Source organism: Dermochelys coriacea, chromosome 1 (assembly GCF_009764565.3).
Source record: "Dermochelys coriacea isolate rDerCor1 chromosome 1, rDerCor1.pri.v4, whole genome shotgun sequence".
Classification (NCBI taxonomy): domain Eukaryota; kingdom Metazoa; phylum Chordata; order Testudines; family Dermochelyidae; genus Dermochelys; species Dermochelys coriacea.
The window spans coordinates 206,446,769-206,468,019 of record NC_050068.2 but is presented as its reverse complement, the minus strand read 5'-3'; the positions used below and the strand labels follow the sequence as shown (position 1 = coordinate 206,468,019).

Below are 21,251 nucleotides of genomic sequence, written 5' to 3'. Positions count from 1 at the left end.
GTTTAGCATGAAAAATTATTATTTGTAACTAGTATTTCTTAGTGCATTAAGCTTAGTTTGTGTATTTTATTTTATTTGGTCAGTAATCTGCTCTGTTCTGTTTATCCCTTGTAATCACTTAAAATTTACCTTTTCTAGTTAATAAGCGTGTTTTTTGTTTATTCCAAAACCCAGTTTGTGCAATTCATGACCAAGGGGAGGCCTAAAGCTGTGCATGTCTTCCTCCATATTGAGGGAGGGTGCAAATTTCATAAGCTTATGCTATATAAATCTCTATACAGTGCAAGACAATATAATTTTGGGTTTATACTCCCGGGGGGGTGTGCACCAGAGTGCTGGGCAATTCCCTTAGCTGAGTCCTCCCACTCACAGCTGAATGCAAACTCTGTGTGATTCTACAGCTGGGTGTGTCCCTACCTGTGTGCACGATGGAAGGGGGCTTGAGAGCCTGTCACAGCAGCATAGAGTAAAGATTATCCAGGCTGGTGGGACAGGTGGGCTCAGTGGGACTCCAGCACATCAGGTGGCACCCTGGACGGCGGGGGCCAACCCATCACAGTCGGTCTCTCTCTTGTATCAGGCTTCATGTCTCTGTACTGTACTTTTTTTGAGTAGTTCTTCCCAGGAGAATGGGCTTGTGTAGTGGGCCTCACTGGATAGAGAGAAGGTTGCCAAATATCTGGGTGCAACAACTCTGTTTGATCCTGTCTGGCACTGGTGGGAAAGGTCCTTTGTAGCATGGTCCTGGAGTACTGGTAGGTATGTTGATGGAAAGATGGCATAATGTTAGTGTGTAAGATTGGTGAGGTCTGTGGGAGATCAGGTGAACACACATGAAAGAAGCTTTCCAAAGCTGTGGGTTGTGGAGCTTATGTTGTGAACAAATGGAAAGGTATTAGCATGATGTTGTGTGCATGTGGGTGTGCAGTGCTCTCTACTCGTTTTTAATTAAATTACATATTAAATTCTGGAGAAACTTTGGGGCATTCCACAAGTACTTGTCTCCTTTGGCAGGAGGTTGGGAGAAGGAAAAGGTGCTGGCTGCTGCCAGGAATTGCTTATTGAGTGAGGAGCTCCAGCTGTGAGAGGTGGGTATCTGACAAGAGAACAACTATTGAGACTGGCCTGTAATTTTTCCTACCACTGAGTTTACAGTTCGAAGGATCTTGGCAAGGAAAAGGTCCAGAAGCTTAACTTTTCTAAATACAGGAAAACTTATTTATGCTCATCTCTACCAGCCATTTGGTCAACTATGAAAGGCAGGAGAGGGTGGCAGAGCAGATGAAGGAGGTGGTTTTGCCACTTCCATCTCTTTTGCACAAGAGATTCCCCCTACACAAGGGGAATTCACCACAAGAAATATCCAGGAGGGTATCTTCACCTTTTGCTGCATAAAGTGAATGTAGCAGACTGGAAAATCCAACCCATCATTTTCTGATGACCCAGATGATTCTGAGTTATGGTAAATTCACCTCTTATTTTGGGGAAAATTCTCTTCTATCCCCAAACTCCCACACCTATCTAGAGTTGGAAAAGACTTTTTAGGAGTTTGGGGGCAAAAAGGGAGCTTAATGCGGAAATGTGATTGCGACCTTAACGATGATCTGTTAATGAAAAATTGGGGTTTTGTCCTTTGTGATGTATGAAGCAAGGCTGAAAGGTTTTTCTTTAACAGTAGAAAATCAGATCTTGTCTGCTCTGTCATTCTATGGAAGAATGGAGAATTTTTGGGAGTATGAAGACGTATATATTATTACATATAAAAAACTCTGTTAAAGACTATTTTTTAAGGTTGCAAAGTCAAGCACACAGACGTTAGGAAATGCCAGAATTCAGGTTGCCTGTGCGACCTTAATTCAGCTCACTTGTGCATATGCATTATGATAGTCTTTAATTACATGATCATATACTATTTTTTTCTACAGGACTCCTGGCTCATTCAGAGTGTAGAATGGACAGTGCTTACACAGTGAGCAGCTATTCAATATTTTATTTTTTTCTCATTGTTCAATGTGTAGCCATAGGCCTTATTTACTCCATGCTATTGAAACTCTGCTCTGAAGACTGAATTATTTATTTCTTCGTGTGCTTTTCTTTGGTGTTCATCACTGATATCACTCATATCGGAGTGCTTCACAAACATTCATGAATTTATTTTCACAACACACTTGTGAGACAAGTGGGTATTAATATCCCCATTGCACAGCTGGGGAACTGAAATACGGTGAGATTAAGGTAAAAAATATCCAATAATTTTTCCCAGTTGGAGATCCCTAGGACTTGATTTTTTCAGAGTACTTCGAATTACATAGCACTTTGTATGTTCAAAGCACAGCTCCCATTTGACTTGAGTTGCAGCTGTGAATGCCCCACACTTCTGCAAATCGGACCCCAAGAACTCAGTTTGGGCACCCGGAACATGAGAAACACATGCCTTAATAACCACTTATGAAAAGTTTGGTTAAGTGACTTGCTGAGTACCACACAGAAACTCTGTAGCAGAGGCAGGGCTAGAGTCCAGTTCTCAGGGTAGCATCAATTGCCTTAACTATGAAACCATACTTTCTCTTCCTGCAATCTCTTGCCTAATTCACCACACACCTTCCAGGCTTCTGCAACAAATGAAGCAGGGGTCCAGCAGACAATAGTCTCCATCACTGTACAGTCCTGTTTCACCCTCAGAGAAGGTCCTTCATGAGAACTGAATCAGGCAGGGATTCTGTGGAACAAACAGAATGTGATCATGTAACTGAAGATTGTATCATAATTAATGTGCACAAGGGGGCTAAATTATGATTGCACAGGCAACTTTAATTCTGACAATTCTTAACTTTTGAGTCCTTGACTTTGTAACGTCCATAAATATTCATAGGTTCTGAAGCCAGAAAAGACCATTGTGATTATCTGGTCAGCCGTACTGTATACCACAGGCCTTAGAATTTCCTCCCAAGGTAATGCTATTAATTATGTTTTTAATGCAGTTTTTTGTGTGTAACTTTCTAAATTTAAAAAAAACAGCTGAAAAACAGAAAATTCATCATGTGGCATATTTACACCCCCATGGGCCATGAGCAGGTTGGAACCTTTAGATCAACTGCAGAGTTCTGCACTTGAACTAATGGAGTAATTAATAGCAGTAGTAGATTATTCTCCTCTGTGTGGACCAGCACTAGAGGAGGATGGGATACTTTGCCAGTGGATTTCACAGATATTTGCTGACAGCAGATGAATGGTCCCAGTCTTTGCTCCAAGTCACAGACTTCTTGCCGAGCAGTTCCTAGTTACCTTAACCGTATACCCCAGCTCCTTGTCCCCAAGCAGGTTCTATTTCTCCATCTCCTGGCTCTTCATCTGATCTCTCTCACTGACCACTCTTCCACCATGCACATTCCCTGTATCCACTGGCTCGCAGTCCCAGTTTTCCTCCCCAGCTCCTTGTCCAATCTCAATATCACCTTTCCCCCAACTTCTTGTCCAGCCAGTTCCAGTGTTTTCCCGGTCTTCCAGTTCCTCCTCCAGTCTGTCTCCCTCCCTGCAATTTCTGTCTCCCTGTTCCTTTTCTCATTAGCTCCTAATCCTAGTCTCCCTCTGGTCCGCAGGCCTAGTCTCCCCACAGCTGAACTCTCAGTCCCAGTTTCCATTTCCCCTTCTACCATGCTCCAGTCTGTTTCCACCCACATCAAGGCTCCTAGTCCCAATCTACTTCTCCCCACGCCCTTCCCCCGAAGGTCTGTCCTGTATCCCCTGTGCATTTAAATCAAGCAGCTTCCTCCTCCATGCTGCCTGTGGCCAGCAGGAGGGTCATTGAAATCCCAGGAGAGACAGGCTCCCTGCTCACAGTTCTAGTGCTCGGACATGCACCCAGCCTGCAGCAGTCCAGAGCTGCAATTACGGGGAACGGTCCTGCTCAGCCTTGGGTCATGCATGCCCTCTGTGGATGAAATCTTCAGGGAATTTAGTTACTAAAATTTAAGAAGTCTTTGTGGAGTATGTGCGAACTATGGGTTGGGTTGGGGTGGGTTTGTTTTTTGTTTTTTTTCAAAGGCTTATAGTATAGCCAGCTTTGGGCAGATTTTTACAAGAATGACAAAAGGCACGTTCCTTCCAGATTGCAAGTTCCCGCTCCAAAGCGTGCGGGCACTAGAGTTGCTTAAAGAAAAGTTCACCAGGTATTTTTAACATGGGCAAAACAACATATTTTCCCTAGCCTTGTTCTTGGAAATTACTGAAATTGGTTGAACTATTCAAAATTTATTCTACATTCAGCCTGAGGCAGACACCCAGCATAGAAAAATTCAGCCCAAATAGTTATAGTTTGGCAAAATTATAAGCAACTGAAAACAGGGTCTTATAAAGGAAACTGTCAGGTAATCTTAATAATGGGCAGGGCTACAAGCCTTGCCTGTAAAACAATTGCAACCTAATGCATTGTGAAGGAAGAGGATTTTTAGATGCATTGTTTAAAACTGTGTTTTTTGTTAGGCCTTTTTAACTCAAATGCCTAAGAAAAAGACAAGACAAAAATTGGCATTCCTGATGCTTCTAAAGTTAAAAAAACAACCAAGGTTAGAACAAAAAGGGTGGAGGTTCTTTTAGCCCTTCTTTATACACCGTTAAAAAGCCAAAAAAAAAGAGGGGGGGGGCACAAAACGAATCCCTCCACTCTCTTGCTTCAGGTCACATTAAGGTGCCACAAGTACTCCTTACCTTTAACCATGTCCCCATAATGACAAGACAATTTAAAGTAGTACCAAACAGCTCCTCTTTACTAATGTTTTCAGCCTGACTCCATGTGAGGCTCTCTCCTCTCTCAGTTCCAGAGCTTTCTGGTCTGTGAATCCTGTATAGGTGAGGTTAGGAAAATATCTTATGATTAAGGAATGTCTTGTCTTTACTCTCTATTTAGGCATAATATTAGTGCATGATTTAACCAACAAGAAGTCCTCCCAGAACTTGTATCGATGGTCATTAGAAGCACTTAACCGAGATGTGGCTCCAACTGGAGTGCTCGTGACGAATGGGTGAGTGTACAACATGCATACAGCATCAGACACATGACTCCAGGCTATCATATTACTCTTCATCCCTTATCACTAGAGCCACTTGAAATCCACGGGAAGTTTGACCAAGTGCAGAGTTCTCAGGCTAGGTTGTTCTTGGGAAGGCTGAGAAGAGCTATGGAACTGTGGAAGAGAAATGGTACTGCTATTCCATCTCCAGATCCTCTGTTGCTAGATCCTTGGGTTTTCTGGGAGTAGCATGGAGTCGGGAGCATGTCTCTATATTTCTCCTTCCATATTTGTTAAGGCTTATGTGGGAACAGGTACATTTCCTGCTACCTCAAAGTTTTCCATGCCTGCTTTGTGGCATTCAGGGCCATCTAGCAGGAATCCTCATGAAAATGTGGCTGATTCCATGTCCTACCTAGCTTTTTTTTTTGTATGAGGAGTAATGAAACTCACTAAATCTTGAAGATTTCTTTAGTGGGATTTTTGGGGCCTTGCTAAAGAATGTTTTCAGCAGTGCTGCGCCATCTAACTGGGTATTTGTTGCTGTTTTCCCCTGTTCCTTGTTACAGGTATAAGGGGAAAGATTTTCAAACCCGGAAAAATCACACAGATGAGAGTGAGAGAAATGGAATGGGGGTTGGGGGACGGGCAGAATCCCAATTATCTGCACACCACAGACAGATACAAAGCTGCTATTTTAAAAACACGGGGTGGAGGCGTGTCCTCCAAAATCCACATTGTGTGTGGCTGTAAAGAAGACTCTCTCACCAGTTTATGTGGTGAGATAGAGAAAAGGCGTGTGAAGCCAGTTGAAACAAATTAATGGAAAGTTTCAAAACTATGGCAGGAGAGTTTTGAATTGGTCCTGAAATGAATGGGGAGTCAGGTTAGTTCTCTGATGATGGGAGTGATATGGTATCATTCCTTTGTTTGTGTAAAACCAATGATCCATCTAGCCCTGCATCGTGTCTTCCGATACTGTGGGAGTGTGGGTAGCAGCATTCTGCATCGCATCCACCTTTACCCTCCCTTTGTTTCCTATTCTCTCTGATTTGTAACATGGTCACATCAGCCTGCTAGCTACTTCTGCCTTTTCCTTTCCCACACTGGAGCCCTGACCCAACCCAGCTGCTAGTTCCTTTCTTCTCCTCCTCTCCCTTTAAAACATAGTGTGACCCAACAAGCCTCTCAGCTGCCTTTTCCTTCCTGCTCTTCTCCAGCTTATGCATTGTGATCCAGCTCATCTCTTAGCTGCTGCTGCTTCCCACCCTGTCCTCTTCAGACAAAAGCCTCAACCCATGTCTCAGGTGCTAGTTACTAGTTCCATATCTGTTTGCACTCTAAATCTCCCAACAGGCAGTGTGATTTAACTACAGAAACCCTCCCATAAGACCCAGACACACACACTCTTGGCCATCAGAACACAGTATCCAAGAATCTCCCACACACCTAGAGTGGAAAGGATAGCGCTGTCACATTCATCTAGGTTTGTATTGTTCTGTTTTTCACTGCACAGGGACTATGACCGTGAACAGTTTGCAGATAATCAGATTCCGCTGCTGGTGATAGGAACCAAATTGGACCAGATCCCAGAGACTAAGCGCAATGAAGTTTTGACCAGAACAGCTTTCCTGGCTGAGGATTTCAATGCAGAAGAGATTAATCTGGTTAGTATTTTTGCCAGAAGTTTTGTTTTTCTTTGCGTGTGCATGATGCTTTCCAGCAAAGAGAACTGTGCGATCCCAATTACAGGAACTAGGCTATAGATGATTGCCTGGTCAGTCACACTGAGGTCACTTACAGTGTTGGTTAGCCATACCCCTTGCTAGCATAGTGGAGAAATAGTAGCTGCTTTCAGTTATAGAAAGGCGCTGGTTGTGGGAAGTCAGCAAGATGGGTTAGGGGATTAGGAGTCACTTGGTTCTGCCACTCACTTTTCTTTTGAGCACATACAGACTATACCCATTTATATCTATACCATTGCCTGGGTAAAATCGGTGGCTGGATGTATAATGGTTGGCTGAAGTTAAATCTGGGGAATGCAGATACAGTATTGAAGTTTTCAGCCTGCTTCTCTGCTTTAGAATTGGACTTCCCTCTTAATGCTTTGAGATGAGTCTTTAGTTCAGAATTGAGACACATCAGCAGGACATTATGGGGAAAGCTTCCTCCTCTTTATCTTTTGTGGCAACAGAGGGTTTTCGTCTCCAGGGCTGTAAAACCAACACCTTTCCTTAGCACCTAGCTCACTTAAAAAAATTGTCAGCATTTTTTTAATAGGCAAGTGTCAAATTCTAGTTCATGTTTACAAAGCTTCAGGACTCTACAAGAAATTCCTGGCTGATTTATTTATTTGTGGGGAGAAGTGACTCAGTTTCCCAACCCCATCAGTGGCTGATCAGTATCAAGAATCATAGAGGAGGAGGACCTACTCCTCTAACATGGAATAGAAAGCTGCTCTGATATATTTGCTTCCTGGCGCCTCTTGGGTTTTGAAGAGGATAACCTTCAGAATGACCACCTTTGTCGGTAAACTTTATGGTGTGAGGCACTCCAGTTGTTGTAGTACAAACGGAATCTAGATTTCTGTCCCACCAGTCACATTGATGATTTCTGTATTTTAATGTGAGGAAAAATGATTAGTTGGTCTTAGAATTATCTGTTCTCATTATCGTTAAATTGTTTCTTCTGGAATTTGCAGCCAGTGCCAGGAAAGAGTCTTTCCCATAGACTTCCTCAACAAGAAGGCTTCCTTGTTTCTGCTGCTACTAGGCACCTCGATACCTTCGTAATATTCTTACAATGCTGCTGTTGTGAATTATGAGCTGATTGGTTCCTCAGCACAACATCCTGGGATCTACCTTAACCACATCATTCTGCATAACTTGTAGCCAAATGCTTCACAGCCTACTTAGGCCACTTCAGACTATGACATCAACTGTGCCCACAACCACCCATTCCGTTTTGTGTATTTCAGCCTGCAAAGGAGCTTGAGCTGCCCTAAACCCTAGAACAAGGGGTCCATGTTTTGTTATAGTAGTACATGTAGTCAAATGGGAAGTGGGTAACAGTAGTGCTCTGAGGCCTAGCATAGCAACTCAACATAAAGGGAGGAAGGAGAGATTAGAGTGCCAGGAGTTAGAGCTTGATGCCCCAGTGCTAGTGGTTGGGAACGACTGCTATGGAGGGCACCTCTTGCTGTACTACTAGTAGACCCCCCCCAGTTTCTGTTCTTGTGCCTATAAAAAATGTTAGGCTGGTGCTTGTTATAAACAGTTTGGTATAGGTTTTGCATTTGAAAGTGGGTCTTCTAATGTTCCCTTTAACACATAGTTTTGGGAGTGGGATGAAGCCACCTCTTGTGAGTAGAACCCTATTTAAAGACACTTTTATTTTTTTTAACATTTCCCAATCTGTTTTGTCCTCTTCCGTTTGGAAGTCACTGATATCTTCCCCACCCCCCATGTCCTTCCAAATGGCTTTGGAACAGAAGTCAGTATGGGTTTGCCATGTTTGCATGTTTCTGGGAAGAGGGCTTATTGATTTCCTTGTATTCCCTCTGCTGGTTGACTAATTGCAGCAAAACCAAATATTTCAGCTGTTGTGGCTTGGTTTTCACCCATTTACGTCTTATTAGGTAATCCGTTCTTAAAGTGACACCAATAGGGCCTGTCATTGCATGTCCTTGCATTCTATAGAAATCAAGCACCTTGAGAAAACATTTTGTTTGAGATGAAGAGTTGTGCTGAGTATCTGGTTATTTTCAGTAGCTTTCTTGCTCCTTAAAGAATGTTGCATAACATGGTTCCTAATTATGAGTTGCTTTTTGTGTGTTCCAGGACTGCACCAATCCCCGCTATCTGGCTGCAGGCTCATCCAATGCTGTCAAGCTCAGCAGGTTTTTTGATAAGGTGATGCAAAGTCAATTACGTTTGTTGTTTTTGTTTTATGTAATTAATCCTGTCTGTATTCTGAGAGATAACAGCATAGTTACTCTCACTTGCCACTTCTTTGGAGCTTGGTTCAAATCCTGTGTGGAATTGCAAGTGAAAATGGCTTTGGGTAGTTCTCAGACTGATCTCCCTTAAATTATTATTATGACTATTATTTACTGTTTGTATTACAATAGCACTTTGGAGCCCTATCATGGACCAGGGCTAGGTGTTGTGCTAGGTGCTATACGTACACGTTACTCCTGGGAGAATTCTGCACCACTGCGCAATGCAGAATTTTGCAGAAATTGTTTTTTGCACGGATTTTCCTTTCCCCCACAGAAATGGGCTGCGGTGCTGTTGGCTGCCACTAGGGGCTGCTGGACTTGACAGAGCCCATCTTGCACATAGAAAACACTGAGGGGGAGAGTAGAGTTCTTAGCAGCTGTAGTTCCCCCGCATGCCCTGAAGGAAGGAGATGGCAGCGTGCAGGAAACTCCACACAAATCTGGGACTGAGCATCAGGCTGTTTCTCCCTCTGGGCTCTGAGGAGGGTAGGTGCATGGGCTGGGGTGAGCCATGGCTGGGCTCTGTGGGGGAGGGGTTATGGGTGTCTGGCCCCCTGGCTGAGCTCTGGGGGGGAGGGAGCAGAGAAATAGTATTGAAATAAATTACCAAAATAATTGAAACTGGCATGATTATATAGTGTTATCTTGACAAATAAAATTTGCAGAATTTTAAAATATTGTGTAGAATTTTTAATTTTTTGGCACAGAATTCTACCAGGAGTAACATATAACAAAGACAGTCCCTGCCCTGGGAAGCTTTTCAGTCTAATACTGGTCTGCATTACAGACTTGCCAAAGAGTTTGTTAGTTTAACTTAACTAAGTCACGTTTTAGATGAGACTGAAGACTCTTGACAGCAGAGATTGTGTAAGTCATTGAGTTTTGTTGTCTGAGTTACATGTGGAGCCCAGAACATGAAAAAATTAAGTGGTGAATGGGAAATGTTCTGTTGGTCCCTACTGCACTATGCCTGACAACTAGCTAGCTCTATCCCGCTAATCATCCCCACTTCTTGAAATTCACCCATGGGAACAGAATGGGTGTGGGGGCTGGAGTCTGGATTTGGAGTCTGATTCTGGCCTTTTGCTCCTTGAGCCAGGAGCACTGCAGAAGCAGCAAAAATTGAGAGAGTGGTAAATAACACAGAAGGTGGGTCACTGATACATCGTGATCTGGATGGATTGGTAAATTGGGTGCCAGCAAACAATATGCATTTTAAGAGGGCTAAATGTAAATGTTTTTATAGATTCATAGACACTAAGGTCAGAAGGGACCATTCTGATCATCTAGTCCGACCTCCTGCACAGTGCAGGCCACAGAATCTCACCCACCCACTCCTATGAAAAATCTCACCCATGTCTGAGCTATTGAAGTCCCTAAAACATGGTTTAAAGACTTCAAGGAGCAGAGAAGCCTCAAGTCAGCCATGCCCCATGCTACAGAGGAAAGCGAAAAACTTCCAGGGCCTCTCCAATCTGCCCTGGAGGAAAATTCCTTCCCGACCCCAAATATGGCAATCAGCTAAACCCTGAGCATATGGGCAAGATTCACCAGCCAGATACTACAGAAAATTCTTTCCTGGGTAACGCAGATCCCATCCATCTAATATCCCATCCCAGGGGATTAGTCCTATTTAACCTGAATATTTAAAGATCAATTACTTACCAAAATCCCATTATCCCATCATACCATCTCCTCCATAAACTTATCAAGTAGAATCTTAAAACCAGATAGATCTTTTGCCCCCACTGCTTCCCTTGGAAGGCTATTCCAAAACTTCACTCCTCTGAGGTTAGAAACCTTCGGCTGATTTCAAGTCTAAACTTCCTGGTGGCCAGTTTATACCCATTTGTTCTTGTGTCCACATTGGTGCTGAGCTGAAATAATTCCTCTCTCTCTCCTGTATTTATCCCTCTGATATATTTATAGAGAGCAATCATATCTCCCCTCAACCTTCTTTTAGTTAGGCTAAACAAGCCAAGCTCCTTAAGTCTCCTTTCATAAGACAAGTTCTCCATTCCTCGGATCATCCTAGTAGCCCTTCTCTGTACCTGCTCCAGTTTGAATTCATCCTTTTTAAACATGGGAGACCAGAACTGCACACAGTATTCTAGGTGAGGTCTCACCAGTGCCTTGTATAATGGTACTAAAACCTCCTTATCCCTACTGGAAATGCCTCTCCTGATGCATCCCAAAACCGCATTAGCTTTTTTCACAGCCATATCACATTGGCAGCTCATAGTCATCCTATGATCAACCAATACTCCAAGGTCCTTCTCCTCTTCTGTTACTTCTAATTGATGCATCCCCAACTTATAACTAAAATTCTTGTTATTAATCCCTAAATGCATAACCTTACACTTCTCACTATTAAATTTCATCCTATTACTATTACTCCAGTTTACAAGGTCATCCAGATCCTCCTGTATAATATCTCGATCCTTCTCTGAATTGGCAATACCTCCCAGCTTTGTATCATCTGCAAACTTTATTAGCACACTCCCACTTTTTGTGCCAAGGTCAGTAATAAAAAGATTGGTCCCAAAACCGATCCCTGAGGAACTCCACTGGTAACCTCCCTCCAACCTGACAGTTTGCCTTTCAGTAGCACCCGTTGCAGTCTCCCCTTTAACCAATTCCTTATCCACCTTTTGATGTTCATATTGATCCCCATCTTCTCCAATTTAACTAATAATTCCCCATGTGGCACGGTATCAAATGCCTTACTGAAATCTAGGTAAATTAGATCCACTGCATTTCCTTTATCTAAAAAATCTGTTACTTTTTTCAAAAAAGGAGATTAGGATATTTAGGAACAAAGAATACAGGCCACCTAAATTCCCTCTAAGCTGCAGGGTTGCACAGCAGGCTATGAAGGGCCATGCAGGCGCGCAGCCACAAGGGCCTAGACTAGAGAGGGGAGAGGCACCTCACCCCCGGCCCCAGCCCTGGAGCTGCCACGGCCAGGGAGAGGTGCCCTCTCCCCTGGCCCCAGCACTGGGGCAGCCTGCACCCCAAACCCCTCATCTCCAGGCTCACCCCAGAACACACACCCCCAGCCAGAGCTCTCACCCTCCCGTACCCTAAACCTCTGCTCTAGCCCTGAGCCCCTTCCCAAATCCCTCATTCCTGGCCCCACCCCAGAGCCCTCACCCCCCTGTAACCCAACCCTCTGCCCCAGTACTGAGCCCCCTCCCACCCTCTGAACCCCTCGGCCCCACTCCTGCCACACATCACAGCGGGGAGGAGAATTACTTTGTGTAATGACCCATCACTCCCAGTCTTTATTCAAGCTTAAGTTAATTGTATCCAGTTTGCAAATTAATTCCAATTCAGCAGTCTCTCGTTGGAGTCTGTTTTTGAAGTTTTTTTTGTTGAAGAATTGCCACTTTTAGGTCTGTAATGGAGTGACCAAAAAGATTGAAGTGTTCTCCAACTGGTTTTTGAATGTTATAATTCTTGACATCTGATTTGTGTCCATTTATTTTTTTACGTAGAGACTGTCCAGTTTGGCCAATGTACATGTACAGGGGCATTGCTGGAATTAATTTGCAAACTGGATACAATTAATTTAGGCTTGAATAAAGACTGGGAGTGAATGGGTCATTACACAAAGTAAAACTATTTCCCCATGTTTATCATCTCTCCCTTCTCTCCACCCCCTTCCCCCCCACCCCCCGCTGTTCCTCAGACGTTCTTGTCAGCTGCTGGAAATGGCCCACCTTGATTATTGCTACAAAAGATTTCTCCCCTTTCCCCCGCCCCACTCTCCTGCTGGTAATAGCTCACCTTACCTGATCACTCTCGTTACAGTGTGTATGGTAACACCCATTGTTTCATGTTCTCTGTATATGTAAATCTCCCCACTGTATTTTCCACTGAATGCATCCAATGAAGTGAGCTGTAGCTCATGAAAGCTTATGCTCAAATAAATTTGTTAGTCTCTAAAGTGCCACGAGTACTCTTTTTTTTTCTTTTTATTTTATCTCTGAATTTCGCTCTGGTGCAACCATTGGTGGAATACTGGGTCCTGTTTTGGTGTCCACAATCCAAGAAGGATGGAGAGAATTCAGAGAGATAGAAGAATGATTAAAGGATTAGAAAACATGTCTTGCGTTAATAGGCTCAAGGAGCTTGATTTAGTTAGCTTAACAAAGAGAAGGTTATGGGGTGAGTTGGTTACAGTCTGTAAGTACCTACATGGGGAGCAACTATTTAATAATGGTCGTCTCAGTCTAGCAGAGAAAAGTGTAACAGTCCACTGGCTGGAAGTTGGAGGTACGCACATTCAGACAGGAAATAAAAAGTAAATATAACAATAAGGGTAATCAACCATTGGAACAATTTACCAAGGGTCATGGTAGATTTTTCATTGCTGACAATTTTAAAACCAAAATTGGATGTTTTTCTAAAAAATCTGCTCTAGGAAGTATTTGTAGGGGAAGTTCTATGGCATGTCTGTACAGGAGGTCCGATGAGGTTTCTGAATTGACACCCTGATTCGACTTATGACATTGGTTTCGACTTTATGACGCTCGGTCCTGCAATGGAGTGGATTGCGGTTCTGAGTTGCAACATTTTGACTTGCCACACAATTTTCAGGAACCAATTGTGTCATAAGTCCAAGGACTGCCTGTATATCAGGGCAATACAGGGGACCTCCATCAAGGACATAGAAACACTTTCTCTTGGAAAAGAGAGTGACAAATAAATGTGATAAGTGTCTGTAACCCCTTTTTTAAACCAGTTAGATTGGGGTAAAACCTAGCATCATATACCATGTGTACATGTGGTTGCTGTCACTGAAACTCCTTTCACTTCTGGGTGAGACTTTGCCCCAGCTTGCTGGCTCATGACTTTTTGGATTTCATATCATCATCTTCAGCCTCCTGTGACTTTTCCCCAGCCTTAATGTTTATCTCTGTCTTTTTCCTCATTCATTTACTTTGCAATTCATGTCTTGAGATTTGATTACATCCGGGATTATAATTCTGGAATCTCTAGGTGGGGGAGGGGATTGGGTAGCTATTCTTCAGTGTTAGAGATTTCCTGAGAACAGTTATTCTGTGTGAAACATTGTCCATGGTATCTGCTTAGAACAATGAAACTGGACTAAAATTTAAAGTGTTGTAGCACACTAGCAAATATCCCTTGTCTCTGTGCAGGCTGGTGGGTTTGCTGTACACTTTGCTAGCACTGAAGTGAGTGCTAAATGTAGATGCCCACCATTGCTATTCCTGTTTAAAACAAATCTGGGGGAATAAAACTTAGTGCTTTATTTCCCACCCATCTTCCCCAGAGAAAAAATGTCAGGGTAAATCTGGAAATAGCCAAATTGGAAGTGGGAATGCTTTGGTCAAGCCACTTAGTAGTCCCCTGGGGGGATGGAGATGGCATTGGGGACCCAGGGGATCACCTTTCTTGTACAAACACCAGAATTTGGCCAGGATGACTTTTTTTTTTTTTTTTAAGGAAAGGGGGGATAGGGATTTGCAGTAGAGCAATATCAGCTGCTCCCTCTTGCCCCTTGTATTGAGGGCACTGCTTCCACAGCATCCTCCAGCACAGGCAGTCTGTAGTCGGGATTTGTCATTTGAGAATGTAGTATCCCAATCGTTAATGTCTTTAAAGTGTTAATCACATTATGATGGTATGTACATGCCACACCTTCTAAATTCTTTCTCTGATTGCATCCCCCAGGTCATAGAGAAGAGATACTTGTTACGAGATGGTAATCAGGTCTGTGTTTTTTTTCTGTAGCTTTTTTTTGTTTGTTTGTTTTTTGGGTACAATGCTACCTGTGGATTTTGTTGGCTGACAAGACCCTGACCTTTAAAATACGAGCTCCTGGTTGCCCAGACGTAGGAGATTGTGGATCAAATGCAAGTGATGATCGGTAGTTGGATGCATGGGAAAGATGGTGCCAATTTTTACAAGCTTCACCAACAATCTGGATGTTTTGGCTATAAAATGATAAGCAGTGAAATAATTAAGAATATTGACATTTAAATTGCCACTCCTGGGAATCCGATGGAATTGAGATGAAAGGGGGCTCAGTTATCAACTCTCTCAGAGCTGTTGTTTCAGGCTGTTTTCTGCGGAATCACATGGCACCATTTTGAATCGCAATCAACAAGTTTCCTTCATAACCAGGGCTAACAATGTATATTTTTAATGACAGTTCCACCAGCTGCACGAGAAATTATCAGAGAAGTGCCAGAATGGTACAAGCTTAGTTGGACCCTGAATGCTTAACTCGTTAATTAAAAAAAAGTTTGGAAGCACTAAGTAGAATCTGGGACCTGGACTCTTCCACCTAGGACAAGTCACTTCATCCCTCTGTGCCTCACAGTATTTACATCTGTAAAATGAAGGGGAATAATAATACCTGGCTCTTAGATAGCACTTTCTATGAGTTGATGTCAAAGCACTTTACAAGGCAGGGTAGTATCATTATCCCCATTTTACAGCTGGGAAGACCAAAGCACCTATGAGAGTGACTTGTCACCTAGTAGGCTAGTGTTGAGCTGGGAATACAATCCAGGAGTGACCTACCTCAGAGAAGTGTAGCATAGGCGCCAAGTTTCTAATCCCACTGGCTCCACCCAGGCCCTGCCCCTACTCCACCCCTTCCTGCAATGCTCCACCTTCGCCCTGCTTCTTTCTGCCCCGCCTCTTCCCCGCCCAGTTCCGCCCCCTCCCACAAGCGCACTGCGCCCGCCCTCACTCACCTCCTCACCCCCGCCTCCCAGCGCCTCTTGATGCCACAAAACAGCTGATCCGCGGTAGGTGCTGGGAGGAAGGGGAAGACGTTAATGGGTGTGACCCGCCAGCAGGAAGGAGGCTCTGAAGGGGTGTACGGAAGCTGGTGGGGAGCTGCTGATAGGTACTGAGAACCCCCCATATTTTTCCTGTGGGTGCTCCAGTCACAGAGCACCCACAGAGTTGGCACCTATGAAGTATATTGAGGTTTAATTCATTCATATTAGTAACAAATGTCATAGAAAAACATGTATATTAAAAAACTATACTGTGCTGTGCTTTCTTCCTTTTAGGGAGGGAGAAAAAGTGAAAATAAAGCCGGAAGTGTATTATTTTAATTTTTCATGAAAATTTTTTAAAGCAAATCTGTTTTCTCCTATTTCAATCCTGGAAGGCTTTTTTCCTCTGGTAAAAGAGAATCTCTGTTCCATGAAGATAATAGCTTAAAGCAGGAGCCTGGTTTTTTTTGTTTTGTTTTAAAGCCATGATGCAAGATTACATTATTGTGTATGATAGGTTTTAGTGGCTAACCAAGGATTAACTTTCTATTCTTTATGGCCAAGGGCCAAAGATTACAGCCCACTGCCAGCTACTCTGATCTGCTCCCTCGATGACAGCACAAAAGCTTAAACAAGTCGGCATACATATTGTAGAGAAACAACCCAGCAAGGATTTAGGAGCTTCAGTATACCCCCAAGTGTTACTGTTTGAAATTATCTGCTCCTTGTACATATAATAAATGGGCTTCATAGTATTCTGCAGTGGGATCTGCTCTTCCCACTCATGCTTTGTGGAGTTTACATGGTAAAACTCTCCTAAGCATGGATGGAAGAATAGACCCTAAACACATTTTGTGCGGGTTTTTTAAATCCTGCCTCGGCATATGCATCTTGCCTTTAGCTTGCAGCCATAGCATCAGTCAGATCTCAGAATGTGGTCAGACCAACCCAGCGTTGGTGGGAAACCTCCACAGAACACAGAGGATGCTCTAGGAAATGTGCTGTTGAATCTGGTTGGTGCAGTCTGCCTTCCAAGTCAACAGCAGACTAACACCCGAGCATAGAGCTGGGATGCTATGCTATCTTTTGGTTGAGATGTAATAACCACAAATGAGGTAGACATCGGTTTTAAGGATCCCATAGCACTTTTGACAAAAGTTTGATTGGTAGCCCTGGTGTGCTGCTACACTTGAACTCTAATAATTACATTTTGCCTCTGTGGCTTCCCATTGCAGTTTCAATTGGATATGCTATTCTTAACTGTTGTATAGAGTTGCCTAGTTTCATTCCAGAGCTGACTGCATTTTAGTGATGGACAAAGTGATTCCTTTGTATCCACTTTGTCTATCACCATAAGTTTGTGAAGCACTTTGAGCTGAAAGGCCCAAGTCTTATACTTCTCCACTGAATTGACATTTCTGTAAGATCTATGGCTTTCTCAGGGCTTGTCTACACTTGAATGCTTCAGTGGCACAGCTGCACTGTTAAAGCTGTGTGGCAGTAGCACTTCAGTGAAGATGCTATCTGTGTCGACAGGAGAAGTTCTTCCATCGGCATAGATAATCCATCTCCCCAAGAAGCAGTAGCTAGGTCAATGGGACAGTTCTCCTGTCAACTTAGTGCTGTCTACGTTAGGGGTTAGGTCGCTTTAACTGTGTCACTCAGGAATATGGATTTTTCACACCCCGAGCAACATAATTGTACTGACCTATTTCCTAGTGTAGACCAGGCTTCGTCTACCATTGTAGGGTATAACCCCAGCCGGCTGTTTTATTGTGAAGTCTAAACTACCTTGTCCCCCACCCCCTGTTTTCAGATATACTGCTTTTGGCCAGTTCTGATATTTTTCTTGATTGGGCATGACCATATATTTTGCTGCTGCTTTTATACAGTAGGTTGACTGTCCGGGGTTGTTGTGACAGAGCAGTGAGAAAGGTAGCATGTCCTGTTGGGTGAGCACCTCAGCTCTGCCCATGTGTAGACAGAGGGGTGAGGTGACTCCTAAACCATAATCTCGTGGATAGCTACAGGAGATGCTGCCACGAGGGGCGCTACGTAGTACAGGATAAAAGAACCATGGACCACTTTCTGTTGTGGGATTGTGTGTTTGTAGGCACTCTGCAGTGCAGATCTGTTTGAAATCCCATTAAGCAAGGAAGCATGTGGTGGTTTTGAATAGACTTTCTTTGTAAGCACTGATTCTCACCGTGTAAGCACTATGTTCACAAGCACTATCTGCATATATGCAGCCGAAAAATGAGTGCCGATACCTTACTGCAGCTTTTTTCATTCTGATGGATTTCACAGAGCTTCACAACTTGATAAAGGCTGTTAGGTCAATTACTGCAAAACAGCAGCCATCTCTGGGGTAGAACACAGCAGCTGTTTAGTAGAGCACAGTAATGGTGTACAACATTTAGAAAAGGAAACAGACTCCTGTATACAATTGAAATTGCAGAGGGATTTAGTGAAGAACAATGTAATAAACCAAGTTGGAATTTGGCCAGGACAATAGTGCTCACACTGCAAGTCTTGCATAAAGTTCCAAAAGATCTATAAGGCAAATGGTCAGGACCTCACTTTTACATTTCATTCAAAAGATGGCACATCTTAGGAGCATGCTGAAGCGCTTGGTCTGTCCTGACGCAGAAGGAAGAGTGGGATGGGAAGGAGGTAATGGTGTCAACTTGGTAACATACATGTTAATGTGGCCTGGAAGGAATTCTTGCTGGTTCTGACATGGTGACATCTTCCATATCTACAGATTCCTGGCTTTTCTGATAGAAAAAGATTTGGAGGTGGTGCACTGAAGAGCCTTCATTATGACTGAACACTGCTCAATGTCCAGAGACTGAATAGAAGATGAGTTCTCTCCGTTTGCAGCAACATTCCTGTCCCTGTTGGACTCTTAAAGGCAACGATCGTCATGCCAGGCAAAATACATTTTATTAATTGCTTTGGCCAACAGGACTATGGAAGCTACCAGTGCTGATGAAGGCACAAGGAAGAATCCCCCAAATCAGTTTCGGGGTTCAAACTCTCTCCTAGGCTTAGGAACCTTGTGGAAATACTGGATCTTTTTGAATTGATGCAATAAATTCAGTGTTTCCCTTGCTGCTGTGGGAAACATTATCATGCACAGCATGTATGTGTAACTTCCCCCCCATCTTGGAACATTTCTGAACACTCTTCAATGAATTATACTAATTTTACCTCTAGCAGAAAGGGAACACTGAACAGTCTTCTCATTTACACTAACGTAAAGCAAAGCAAACAAGCAAGATATAAGACTGTATAAGAAATAGGATGAAAAACAGTAGAAAGCCATCATATAAATAAGTGGTACAGTCTCAACTGGAACTCTCAGTTCTGCGTCACCCCATCTCAAAAGGGCCATAACAGAAATAGAGGTTGTTCAGAGGTAGGTGCTGAAAATGATTAGAAGCCTGAAAAACAATTCCCCGTGAAGAGAGAGTGGCGTTCATATTGCTGTTTAGTTTGGTATTTGTAGTTTGGAGAGTACAGAGAAAGTAGATCAGATACTCCAAGAAACTTAAAATTCATGAAGGGAAGTATGTTTTTACATTGTGCATGTGGAACTCAATCTGACAATCTGTGTTTGAGACCATAAGCTTAGTGGATAAGACCAAAATATAAATAATAAAAACATCCACAGTTAGAATAAAATGGGTAGAAAATTATAAGAGAGATAAACCCATATGCTTAAGGGTTGGACCTAACCATGAAGTTCTGGGGGTTAGAAAGAAAATTCTCTTATGGGAAAGTAATTCCTCTGAAGCCTCTGGTATTGGCCATTGCTGGAGATATGATACTAGACAAAATGAACCACTCGTTTGACCTATTACAGCAGTTTCCTTACTCTTAAATATAATTTTTTTTGTATCGGGGGGAACAGAAAAAGTGTTTGAGGTAATTAAATGGGCATCCCAAAGCTCTAGTATTAACTACTTTCCTTTCTCCTCTCACAGAGGATTCTCACAGTAACCTTATAATGGTTTAACCTGGGCTAGAGGCTGACTAAGAGCTAGTGTTAAATATAAATACAAATTAATAGTAAATGAGGGTAAAAGAAAGTAAAGCATTAATGTGAAATTGACAGTAGGCTGAGTTCTGTAGACTCCACATTACATCTGCATGCAGCTCTTCTCTGGCTGTTGATTGGGAGTAACTGAATGCTGCCTATTGCTAACAAAGCAGGAATGACAGAGAGAATCACCAAACCTAACTTATGAAAAGTAAAAATATGAACACTTCTTACTTTCCCTCTCTTCAGCACCTTCCACCAAAGAGACTCAAGAACATTCTACAAACCTGAATGAACTAAGCCACCAAGCATCTGGGTGAGGTACAGTGAGAATCAATATCCTTATTGTACAGCCAGGGAAACAGGTACAAAGACATTGAGACTAAAGTTTTCAACATCTTCCAGTTTTGGGTGCCCTATTAGAGACAGCTGCAGAAGTGCCATCGGGGCACCTTTGAAAATGAGAATCTGAGTGATTTTTCCCAAGGTCACGCTACAGGGTCAGGAATAGACTCCATGAATCCTAATTTATAGACTTGAGCTTTTAACCGTGAGACTGTTGTCTTCTAAAATAGATCACTGAAGTCCCTGAATTAGTTGTATGTTCAGTGAAACCATAGGTTTGATTATAAAGAGAGCACACAATAGATTCCAAATTTAGCCTCTCAGCATCACATTTAAGAGTGACAAGATGGGAGTCACTAAGCAAGAGCTTTGTGCACTGCTGATTTATCAGCCTTTTTCTCAGCAGGGATGGCTCAGCAGTTTGACCTCTGTTCCCAGGGGTTGTGGCTCCTTTCCAGTTGATAACCAGGGGTCTGATTGGGAATGGCAAACTTCATGTATCTATTCCTTATGTATAATCAAGTTGCAGGAGCAATTTAGAGAAGGAGTGTGATTGAGTGGTTAGAGCACGAGACTAGAAGTCAGGAATTTTAGGTTCTATTCTCACCTCCCTTGCAAGCCTTAAGCAAGTCACATCACCTCTCTATCTCTGTTTCCTCACCTTTAAAATGGTGGTAGTTCTTCACAAGATGATCTGAGGATTATTTAGGCTGAATTGCTCCCCATTTCTTCTGTGAGCAGAAAGGAGCACAAACCTGTAGAAAGGGGAAGGCAGGTTAGGCTCCTGCTCTGTGCCTTACTTTCTCTCTCACCCTGTGGAAGCAACTGGGATCCACAGTGTTGTGGGCTGGAGGGAGCCACTTTCTGTTGCATCTGATAGCAGATAAATTACTGCTGCAAGAAGTAGTAACAAGTTCTGCCTGCAACCAGGGCTCAGATTGGGGGAAAAACAAGTTATGGAACTCTCTGAAGTTCTGCCTACCGCCAAAGGGCTGCCTGCTCATCACATCAAAACAAGACAATCCCAGATTACAAATTATCAAACTGTGATCATCCTTTCGTTGTGTTTTGGTAAATAGTTAACTAGGTTT

The 21,251-nt window shown here is 43.0% G+C and overlaps 2 protein-coding genes and 1 long non-coding RNA gene across 8 annotated transcripts in view; 2 read left to right on the top strand and 1 right to left on the bottom strand.

Moving 5' to 3' along the window:
- Positions 1 to 18,914, top strand: part of RABL3 (RAB, member of RAS oncogene family like 3) — a 29,499-nt gene extending 10,585 nt beyond the window's left edge. For 3 of the 5 annotated variants that reach the window (XM_043512787.1, XM_043512783.1, XM_043512795.1), the window contains 5 exons: positions 4,907 to 5,021; positions 6,526 to 6,676; positions 8,849 to 8,920; positions 14,710 to 14,748; positions 16,672 to 18,443. In XM_043512787.1, the coding sequence (XP_043368722.1) occupies positions 4,907 to 5,021; positions 6,526 to 6,676; positions 8,849 to 8,920; positions 14,710 to 14,748; positions 16,672 to 16,821 (527 nt within the window). In that variant the 3' untranslated portion in view covers positions 16,822 to 18,443. Of the gene's footprint in view, positions 1 to 4,906; positions 5,022 to 6,525; positions 6,677 to 8,848; positions 8,921 to 14,709; positions 14,749 to 16,671; positions 18,444 to 18,534 lie in introns of those variants that run through there. The other 2 variants (XM_038374932.2, XM_043512788.1) reach the window with 1 other exon arrangement.
- LOC122459767 lies at positions 1,871 to 21,180 on the bottom strand. The gene is made up of 3 exons (XR_006280657.1): positions 20,822 to 21,180; positions 4,708 to 4,840; positions 1,871 to 2,719 (listed from the first exon to the last, which is right to left on the bottom strand). It is a non-coding gene; the product is annotated as an uncharacterized LOC122459767 (long non-coding RNA).
- The window catches only part of HGD (homogentisate 1,2-dioxygenase), a 58,469-nt gene continuing 56,271 nt past the window's right edge, over positions 19,054 to 21,251 (top strand). Inside the window, exons 1-2 of one of the 2 annotated variants that reach the window (XM_038374872.2) lie at positions 19,055 to 19,191; positions 20,065 to 20,136. The gene's annotated coding sequence lies outside the window, so the exon portion shown is untranslated. Of the gene's footprint in view, positions 19,192 to 20,064; positions 20,137 to 21,251 lie in introns of both variants that reach the window. The other variant, XM_038374881.2, reaches the window with a different exon arrangement.